Source organism: Juglans microcarpa x Juglans regia, chromosome 6D (genome assembly GCF_004785595.1).
Source record: "Juglans microcarpa x Juglans regia isolate MS1-56 chromosome 6D, Jm3101_v1.0, whole genome shotgun sequence".
NCBI classification, from domain to species: Eukaryota; Viridiplantae; Streptophyta; class Magnoliopsida; order Fagales; family Juglandaceae; genus Juglans; species Juglans microcarpa x Juglans regia.
In genome coordinates, this window is record NC_054604.1 from 25628979 (window position 1) to 25640529 (window position 11551).

An 11551-nucleotide genomic window follows, 5' to 3' on the forward strand; every position below is an offset into this window, starting at 1 on the left:
CCGAGCAGACTATCAAGCTAAGTGCCAAGCCAAAGTTCGCTCGAGCGAAGGTTGAGCCACAATCAAGTCAAGTCTTTAGAATGACATTTTCAACAAGAATCAAGCCACACTCAACAAATCTCCACTTTGGCTTGAATTCCATCAAGCATAAAAAAAATGAATTCCACAAAATCGAATTTTACCATTCGACAGCAAAGACATCAAAGATGACTACCAAAGATCCAAAAAAACGAAACTCCTCTACAAATCCCCAATAGAACACAACGTCTATCCTTGAAGAACTCAATTTCCACCCAAAAATCTTCATCTCCATAGACGACTTGACCAAATCACAAGCTTGGTTCTAATGAAGAGATCCAACCTCTTCACATAAAAGCTATGCAATACAGACTGATTAATTGAAGAACGGCTTTTGAATACACACGAAGGCTAATAACGAATATTATCTACCAAAGTAAGAACACCACAAAGTCAGCATGAACATATCCCTAAGGTGGCCAAACTGCCTCATCTATCTACCAGATGAAACCGTAGACTTGTTCTCACTATGTGCCAATGCCAAAATCAGAATCATGCTCCTTTCCAATAGCATGATCAAGAGTACCACATGCACTCTATTGTGAAACTCTCCTAGCAATTCCACATTCTTGCTATAACCTTGCTTTCATTTCTTGTGGAAACAACAACTGAAAATCTGTGGAAGAAGGAAGGTTCACCCAATAGCAAGTTGTATTGACCGCTTTACCCAATCTTTAGACAAGCCTGACATACCAAAAGCATACTACAAGCTCTCCTCAAGAATCCAATTTATATGTTCAGTTACCACGTTTCTGTGGAGCGGACCCAACTGTACGGTCTAAAAAAATATATACCTTCTTGTTTGTAAACCACTAACCTTCTCAAGTGCTTGAACACATCAAACACGTCATTCACTGGAAAATAAGTCCAGCCTTTCTTCAAAATTGTCATCAAACAATATGAGTACAAACAGGGCACCACCTTGCATAAGATGTATCCCAACAATTAGAACAAATAAAGTGCAGTAAACCTGATTCTGCACTACTTCACAAGAATACAATGCCAACACAAAAAATAAAGCTTCCCTATCTTCTGATCACACAGAGCAAAAGCTGCATACTCACAAATGACCACACTCGTTCACCCATATGGCTTAATCACATGTGTATAAACGAGTAATACCTGAATCTGGAACGTCTGAATATACAACTACACCAATCAATGTCTCACCATCTGTCTTCTCCCCTGTCATTACCATCGAAGAGTCATTGTAGACTCAAATGACTCCACTTGCAGTAGAATATTGATAACCAAAGGAATCAAGAATGCCCAAAGATATAAGATTTTTCTTCAAAGATGGAATATGCCAAACATTAGACAAACTTCTAAAGGTTCTATCATACTTCTTAATCTTGATTGAACTAATTCCAATAATATTACAAGCCATATCATTCCCAACCAAAACGGAATCACCATTGATTGATTTGTAGGTAATAAACCAATCCTTCTTGGGACACATATGAAATGGACAAGCTGAATCCATGACCCACTTGTCACCAAAATGGCTGCTAGAGCCCTTGACTACTAGGACAATATCAGAGCTATTCACCCGATACTTGCACGGTATTAAATGCATCCCGACCATCCTACTATCAATTATAAAAGATCTCTATAGAGTTTATAAGAGATGAGATTGGCATCAAGTGATATATTTTTTTTAGGGTGTTTGTTGGTATTTGCACAACCAAAGTCTTGTCTTTGCACACTCTTAGAAATTTGTTTTGTAACTTGAGTGACTGTTTTGGAACCAAACTGTGTGTGTTCTTATGTTTATACATTTTCCGATATTGGAAAAGGAAATAAAAAGCTAGCTACCCAAAAATGATATCCAGTCCACGTCCAACAACAAAATGACATTATATGCATAAAGCAATTTATATTTCTCAAGGGGAGCAATCCGTTTTCCGAAACCCAACCCTCTCCCCCAAGCATCAGCATCCAACCCATGTCTATCAATGCAAACAAACAATAATATTTTTGACATGAAAATAAATATACATAGCATTTCATTTGACAACTACTTTTTACAACCATGAACAAAAACGATTTTCTTCAATACTTTGCAATTTATATAAATGAAAATGACTTTTTTTAATTGATGTTTGTCAAATATGATTGGCTGAAATATTTTTGTTGATGGTAGTAAAAAATGGCTATCAAATAGGATGCTAAGTAGCATGTCACTTTAACATTATTTCTAGAGATAGCTGCCAAGCATAGATAATCGAGGATTTCCCTTGGGAAGTTTTTTTATGACCCTCAAAAAGAAATTATTTTGTTGAAACAAATGCAACCTTACCACATAAATATTTCATTCTATGAAGAGTGATACTTATTTAGAACTTAAAATATGTGAAGAAGAAAGTCCATTTCATTTTAAAATAGATAGTGATGATGATCATGCCTCAAAATAGGTTAGACCATCAACCAGTTCCTCTTGCACGACAAGCAAAAGACTCAAGAATAAGTAATGTTTGGTTCAAGTCTCAAATATACAAACCTTGTACAATCCTTTAATAAACATGTGGGCCCCACTCAGAAAAAGTAAGTTTTTCATACTTTTCTATAATGAGATTCACTTTTTTATAAAAGGTTTACTTGAGACTTATGCATTTGAGACTTGCATATATCATTAGATACTGATGATTAAGTTGGCCCTAAAAATCGATGGACACTGATGATTAAACTTGTAAAATGTTCTATGAGATACACCAAGGGAGAGAGCATGGGGAAGAAAATCGTATTATGGTCGATAGTCAATGGAACGCTTTTTCCCTTACAGTTCCTCAAAGCCGTGGGGTTAATTAATTGACTGTTGCTACTCAGTTGACCGGGAATGTTGCTTGGGGAAGATCATCTTCTCTTTTTCTTTAATCAAGAGCTTTGCTCATTGAGAACTTCATTGGCACCCAACGATAATGAGATAAGGTGCGATAGAATCCCACACTTATAGGTACCATTAATTAGTTCTCTTAAAATATGGGTTTAGATGTGGTTTGTGCATTCATTGTGACGTTACATGACCTGTAAATTCAACACGAACACAACATAAAATTAGCGAATCCGAGTTTGATGTTAACGGATTTGGGTCAAAACGATCAAGTTAATCTGTTAAAACACGATTTATTAACAGGTCAATAACGGGTCAACCTGCTTATCATGAAATCAACCCATTTCAATCCGTTTAGATTTTATTTCAAAATTAAAATTTTATTATTGTAAAGTTGTAATATTGATATTTCTTATTATGCTTATATTTTTATTATTTTTATTGTTGGGATTGTAATTTTAGACCTATGTTCATATTTGTTATTGTATGGTTTGTAAAATTGATTTTATTATATATTAAAACTTAAAATATTGATATATATTTTTTAAGATATTGTGGCTACTGATAAATATAGATTTTAACTTTTTATATGAAATTATTTTAATCAGGTCAAATGAGTTATGTATGTTAGTTCAACCCATTTACATGAAACAAGTTTAAATGGGTCATGTTGTGTTAATTTATTTCTAATTAATTATTAAACGAGTCAAAAAGTGTGACACAACACAACCCGTTATCTAAATGGGTTGGGTTAGAATTTGAAAGTTTGACGCGTTGAGCTTAATGGGTCGGGTTCGAATTTACCTATAGAGTCGAATGTTCCTAACTTGACACGACACAAACGCGATTTGTCACCCCTACACGATATGGATAATTCGAATGCCGCATCCACTAGGATTAGCCCTTCAACAACCATTGGCATCTAGTATGTTTCCAATACAGAATGCACATTTATACCAAAGAGGTCAATTATATATCCCCCTGGCGAGATTGGCATTGGGGCATTTAAAATTGAGACTAACCCAATTGTCTAAAAAAGAAGATTAGAGATCGGCTCCATTCCCCAAAAAGGTGTAGACCTTCACATTCGGAAGAAATTGTAACGGAAAAAGCATACAACTCTGTTGGGCTATGTGAGAACTATGCCAGGCCACGAGAGATTATATAATCACTAAATATAGTGAATTTTGTCACCAAATTTCATGTTGAACTAGGTAAATCTTTACATCTCTCTATTTATTTACATTTCATATGATTTATTTATTAACTAATTCATAGATGAGCATCCGAGTATGATATTAATGTCCAAGTAATCATCATAGATCATTCAACCGAATTGTTCAACTTCAACCATGCCAAAAAATTACATCTACAAACTCTATTAACTCCTAAGATGCCAGTCGTTAGATGCCATCACGAGGCATTGGCCATGAGACCACATTGAAAGAAAATTAAGCATTTAGATATAGAATAATTCTATATACAATCGTAAAATGTGTAAACGCTGTATAATTGTTTTGAAAAAAAATAGAGTCTACTATTAAAAAATTAATTTTTTTCATATAGATCTCATATTTTATTTATTTTTTTTCAAAACAATTATATAATAATTATACAATTTACGATTACAAATATCTTTTCTGTTAGGTATGACTTGTCTAGGAATGATCCAGAGAGGTTCAATAAATGGTTGGGACACATGCTTAAAGGCCGACAAAAGCAATTTCGGTTGCAGATACGCAAAACCCATTACCCGAATAGTTATATAGATGTCAGCCGAGAGAAGCGCGAGAACTAATAAGGAGACGATTAGGCCCATTCATGGAGCCCGCCACATGAACAACAAATGCCCAAGCCCATTTTCTACAAGTTTATAATTATATAATAAAATAATATTATTTTAGATTTTATTTTAATTTTACTTTTGATTTGATAGATTTAAATATAATAAAAATATTATTATATTTAAAATTATATATAAATTGTCAATAAATTGCAAGTCTATCAACTCCTTCTAGAATATAGCTACAAGCTAGCCACATTGGAGGAGTTCAAGCACCAAAATTAAGAAAAACTCAATTAAAGGGGGGCACTCCACAAAAATCAGGTACATAACACCGCAGAAGCAGCATTTCCTCTTCATGCTCACTTCACTTTGATTTATCTTAAAAAAAAATGATACAAATATAACTTTTTTTTGTAATTTTTTATACAATTATATTTTAAATAGTGGAGATTTTTGTAAAATAACTTATAAAAATAATATCATTTTACAGAAATACCTTTAATTTAAAACACAGTTATATAAATAGTTATACGTGTATCATTATTCATCTTTGAATAGTTTACTAACTTGACTTAATTATTAGAGTATCCGCTTAGTCCTAATGAGCTGATTAATTTGAAAAAAAAAAAACCTATTCATCTTCCATTTAATTACCATATTTTCATCACCCTCTTATACGAGTTACGTGATTAGATGATAAGTAATGAATGATACTCTATATTAGAAGAGCATGATGATAAGAAAAGATGATAAATAACACTTATTATTTTAAAAAAGAAAATGCTAAATGTATTTAAAAAGAACTTACAAAAAATTTACTTCTTCACATATCAGTTATTGATATGCTGAAAATTATAAAATTTGAAATTCAAAATCTAAATTTTAAAAGAAAACTAACAAAATAAGTATTATAAGTAAAATTATAAATAAAAATATAAGTACACATAAGCTTGTAACACTAATCTTTAAAAATTTGTCTTTCTTATTTTGCAAGATGACCTCAAAACTAAGATCTGAACTATTTCTAGGTATATTTAGAAAGCATCTATTCAACACATAAAACACGGGCATTTAAAATATATAATTGCCTCAAAAAAGAAAAAAAAAAAAGAAAAAAAAAAAGAAAGCTGCTGATAATAAATTTTAAAACAAATGAGTAATGATACATGTATACTCTTTTTTACAATTTTTTATATATATTATATTTTAAAATGAGAATATTTAAATAAAGTAATATTATTTTTATAAATTATTTTATAAAAATACCCCTTATTTAAAATAGAGAAATACTTTAACTATAAAAAAATTATATAAAAATAATATCATAAATTAATGTGGTTCGTTAGTTTGTAAAATTATTTTTATTATAAAATAGATTTAACAGATTGAATGAGATCACGTCAATTTATAAAATTATTTTATATAATTTTTTTTATAGATTTAGCGATACTCTTTCAAATATAGTTATAGTTATAGTAAAGATCCAAAACAAATGTCCGCACAAAGGCACCGGAAGGATGCCATCAAATTTTTGTATACGAATTTTTGCACTAGAATTAGTAGAATATTCTCCAAGTTTCCACGGCTCATCTTCCAACATCAAAGTATTTGGGCCTTGTCACTCTCAGAAGCCCGGCCCAGCTAGCCGCTTAAGGAGGTAGAAAAGATAAAGCCGACGGCTCGGATAGAGCAGATACAAAACAACGGTCTCGATTTCGCCTGTGATCGGTGACGTTAGCTCTTAGCTAACAAGGACCGAGAGACGCCAGTGAGACGGAAAATTCAGACAGGGTAATTGGAATTACTTGCGAGAAACGAAAGGAGTAAATAAATAGTAAACTAATTCAAAACACGAACAGAGAGCCCCAGAGAGAGAGAGAGACAGACAGAGAGAATGGTGCTGTGGGAGATCACGTTGGCCACTGCGTATTTCTTGGGTCTGAAGCGAACGTACAGGCTCGCTCTGAAGATTCAACGCAAGGTCATCAGCCCTAAGCACTCTAAGATCCGCCAGTTTCTTCACAGGTATCGTACTTTACGTCTGTGGCGTTATCGGCTTCTTTATCATTGTTTGAAAAGCTGGGTGTGGAAGTGTTCTTTATCATTGTTTGATGCTAATATCTACTATATTGGTCGTTGTGGAACTCTCTAGGGGGTCGGCGGCACCTGTCCACTTTGATTCGCACATTTGGTTAGTTTAAACATATGATTCAGAATAAACTCTATATTTTGGGATCATTCAGCTAGGTATCTGAATCAATGGGTTCTAATACAATGCTTAAGCTTAGATACTAGATTGCGCGAGGATACTCTGAGCGTGTGCTTGTGTGTAATTGTGATTTTAATTTTTGAATAAATATTGCATGGATTATTAGTGAATGTAAAAATCTGGGGTCTGATGTATTGAAAAAAAAAAAAAAAAAACAAAAATAGAGTGGGAAAGGGAGAAAGAAACACTGATAAGCTACTTGTGGGATGTTCAAAATAACTTTTGATTAATTTTCTTCCTTTTTATGCTTGTTTTTAAAGAGTAATTAATTTTCAAGGAGTTATGACAGTGAAGTTATTTAAAGAGGCAGCTTGAGTTGTTAGTTATACTAGTCCTATACGCGCTCGATGCGTGGGAATGGTTATAGTTTCAAGAATGAGAATTGTTCTATGTGATGGTTATTGGTAGTTTTTTTTCCTTAAGCAAACTTCGTATTAAGAATATAGCATGCAGCTACATAGAAGTTAGAAGGCAAATGAATGCTGTATGCAAAATATTGTCTATATCTTGTTGTTTTTTAAAATAACTATTATTTGAGTTTGGAGAGTTCTCTCATAGTTTTATATGCTTGTTTTGGCGAGTGTTTTAGCAACTGTATAATGCTAGTCATTCTAAAGGCGTTCAATATTGGCTTTATTGATTTTCCTACCATAATTAGTCCATTAATTCTCTTTGCGGCTATAAAATTCACGATTCTCAGTAAACTTAAGTAATTCATCTTGCATTTCATAAAAAATTATAACTCGTAAGTAGTGATAAATGCGCTAATTTAAAATGGTCCTTTTGTACAACTCCAAACGCACCAAGGGTGGAAATAGGCAACACAAGAATATGAATTGAATGTATGAAAAGGAAGAATATATGACTAGAATGTGACATGAAGGGTTTTTTTCTCTTGAGCATAGTGGAGATGGATAAATAATATAAAATGATTAATAATAATGATGAGTTAATGCTTTCAAAATTAAATATGTAACAGGTAATAAATTTTAAGGGAATAATATAAGAATAAAATTAATTAGAGGAATGATGAGGTGGCTTAATAGAAACATAAGAACTGCCTTTGAAATTATATTGGTAATAGATTTTTACTAATGGGAATTTCGACTTGATACTTTTGAAAAACAAAATGACAAAATTACACTCTTGATTAAATAAAAAAGGGTCTAAGATGACTTGCAGGCTAACAGTTTTAATTGTTGTCCAAGTATGTAGTTTCTGCAATATTTTTTTGTTGGATTACTTTTCCCCCACTGATTGACTTTGTCAGTTTGTGTTGTAATGAAAAATGAAAATTATGAAAATTACTTTTGACTTGCACCTGACCTAAAAAAAAATCACTTTTGACTTTAGTGAGATTATAGGAGCATTGAGATGGAGCTTTAATCTTTAATGGAATTTTTCAGTGCAATTACCGTGATGTCTGCGACTCCTTTAAAAGTGACTATTATGGTTGGTGGTTTGGTTTAATAGTCTTGTTGCCGACCCTTTATACACACCGATGAAGACAGTACCCCCTTGGATGATAGTCAACAATTCTTTTGCCAGTCCAGCTAGAGAAAACAAAAACAGTGCACTATCAGTATATGCTTTCTGCTTCCACATGCTTGCCATTTTACTTCTATATGCTATCCTTATCATGAATCTGATGTAAGTGGGCAATGAATACCAATGGGTTTAAGGGTTGTCCTTTATTAGTTGATGGGTCATAAAGAACAAAAGCTAGGCCAAAGGGTCAGTAGAATCTGAGACCTCCATTGTTGGGGTAAGAAACTGACATGGATTTGTAGGATAGATGATTTGTCTTTTTAAGGGGTTTATTTTTTTGGAACTTATCTCTTTTGCTTTGTCTACAAGTATTTTGTCTGGTCTTCACGTTTCAGGGTATATTGGTGTTTGTATCTTTTTCTTTCTCTGCAAGTTTAACGATATTATTGTAATTCTCATTTATATCTGGAGACCACTCCAAACTTGGCCTATGTAAAGTTTTGCTGTGTATGTATTTTCAATTAACATTTGAAAAGTAGAAGTCTAAGCCCTTGGCTTTTTTGAAGAGGAGTTCTCTTCTTTTCAGTGTTACGTATCTCAGACTATTTTTTCCATTGAGGGGTGAGTGGGTTTTCGTACTTTGTATCTCATGGGAATTGTCCTTAATTGGTGATTGTGTGTTCCTTAGAGGGGTTTCTTTTGGATCATGTGTGTGATCTATTCTTTGGGTTTTTTTTTTTTCCTGTTTTGCTCGCTGTCTTGCTTTTCTCTAGATTTTCTGGTATCAGAAACCTTGCTTATTATACACCTCCAACTTATTTTCCAGTATCAGAAACCTTGGTTTTCTCTGTACAATTAATACTCCTCCATCTTGTGGTATTCACCATTATTGAGCCTTTTGAATAATAAAATGTATTATTCACAATTCTTTTGACAATGAAACATGCAAATGCTTATTTCTTCAGCTGGTGCCAGCTGCAAATCCTTGTTACTTTTTGTGGTTTCTTTTTGCTGATTTTGAACCTGAACGAGGTGTTGGGCTTACATATTTAGCTGTAGCATAAGTCTTCACACATTGATATGAAGATGAAGACATTGCAAATATACAGGATAGATGATGTGGCGTAGATTAATTTTTAAACAATGCAAACCGCAAGAATATGGCATCACTGGGACTTGCAAAAAAAATAAGAATATTTTTTTTGGGCTCTGCCTAGCCCTTAATGCGAAAAAGAACTTTTGCAAGTACCTTCATGTTAATTATGTTAGGTTTTGTGGCTGCAATGAAGCCTTCTTTCACAAACTTTTATCTTTTATCATCATCATTGTGACACCTTTTATTTTTTTTGATACAGCATTGTGACACTTCTAAATGCACAAAGTTATTCTTAAAAGTATCAGACTTTTTCTGTTCCCTTTATCATCTTTGAAACCCAAAATCCGATGTTGCTCCTATCCTGTATTAGGTTGTTATCGAACCCTGTCTATGTTTAATTACATATGCTGGATATATATCTTGGTTGCCTGGATTAAAGTTTCTTTGTTGTTCATTTTTTTTGTTTGGCGGAGTGTAAACAATTTACTCTCTGGGGTTGATCAGATCAGAAGTACTTGAATATGTAACCTACTTCCATCAATCTCTTTCATGCCACAAGTTAGATTAGAAAGTTATCTCCATTAATATTGTCTTCATGAAGGAGCATGGAGAAGGGTTCATTCTTCATTGTCGATTTGTCATCTGGAAATGTATTGAAGCGCATTATTTTTAAATCACAAGCTGGGTTTGGTCCACTGGTATTTTTTGGAAGTCCAGGGACCAGAGCCTCTCTAACCCAACAACTTTCTCTGGGAACTTTAAAATATAATGGCCAATTTACACTGGCGTTAGGGTTTAAATATACAACAGCTGTATTTGTTACTTATTTTGGACTACTACTATTGCTATTTTTCTAGTTTTGGAAACTACCTATATATTTCACGGGTGCTGTTAGTTTGGAACTATTATCAATGACATCACCAGGACTCTTACAATTTTTTCCTTCCTCTCACAGACGAACACGCGCTGTATTTAATATAGCAGTCAAGGTTCACCATAACATACAAGAGAGGGACATAGAAGTTGGTCGAAATGTCGGTAACTGGATTCTGAGATGGCTTGACCGAATGAAACCATCAGCTCAGATTCGGGGTTCTTCTCCTGGGGAACCCTCTGATGGTGCTAGGTCAGGCTTGAGTATGACAAAGAAGGTGAACAACTCCAATCTGAAACCTCCTGTTGGGAACCAAACATCGAGAAAACAGGATTCTGGTAGGCAGCTGTTTACTTCATCGAGAAATATTTTGCCAAAGCCTTTTCCAACCATTTCAATGATGGTGCGGCCACCAAAGCCGGCTGGGACTATGACCCAGTATAGGCACTTCTCTGGGATGGAAGTTTTAAGATCAGATTATTCAAGAGGTTGGTCGGAGGGAGGAGGTCTTCGGAAAGACATTATGCAGTGGATGCTACAAAACTAAATGTGAAATCGAGAATCTCTGTTTTTTCATTTAAATAATTAGAGAAGGTTGCTTGCTTATAAGGTGATCAAAACTATGTTTCTTACAAGAGCAAAAAGACTTTCGAACCACAGAAGAGTTGGTTTTTGGTTTCTGAGTTTGATGGTAGGACAATGCGAAAAACTGATGGCTAGAACAATTTTATGATTCATCGCCGTGAAGATTTTTCCTTCTTATCTTCTCCATGGTTTTTGTATATTCACTCTCTTTATCAGAGAACTAGCTGCTGCTTGAGATCAGAGACGTATTAGTAATAAGAAAAAGCTTGTCATTTTCTAATGCAATGCTGTTTCTCATTTGGTTATCATTGTGGTCATACGTTGAGCTAGCAATCTTTGATACGTAGATTTGAATCAATTTAATACGAACTCGAATTAAATCCGGATGACCCGTTTACATGATCACCCAATTATTATGAGCATGAACATATCTTCTTTGTTCGTTTCGGTGCATAATTTTTTTATTTTTTTAATTTTTAAATCAAGATATTACGTTTACGACATGGTATATTTATATTGGTGCGGTTCGTCTCAATAAACTCCGA

At 33.7% G+C, this 11551-nt stretch overlaps 1 protein-coding gene across 1 annotated transcript; it reads left to right on the forward strand.

Moving 5' to 3' along the window:
- Positions 1-6451: 6451 nt before the first annotated feature.
- Positions 6452-11291, forward strand: LOC121234291. Its single transcript, XM_041130179.1, has 2 exons — positions 6452-6719; positions 10503-11291. The coding sequence occupies exons 1-2, from the start codon at positions 6589-6591 to the stop codon at positions 10966-10968; spliced, it is 597 nt and encodes a 198-aa protein (XP_040986113.1). The 5' UTR covers positions 6452-6588; the 3' UTR covers positions 10969-11291.
- Positions 11292-11551: the final 260 nt, after the last annotated feature.

Bases quoted from the DNA above. Each gene is read 5' to 3' on its own strand.
- LOC121234291 (XM_041130179.1), top strand. From the start codon at position 6,589: ATGGTGCTGTGGGAGATCACGTTGGCCACTGCGTATTTCTTGGGTCTG. The intron at 6,720-10,502 runs GTATCGTACTTT...TTCCTCTCACAG, and splicing joins ATCCGCCAGTTTCTTCACAG to ACGAACACGCGCTGTATTTA.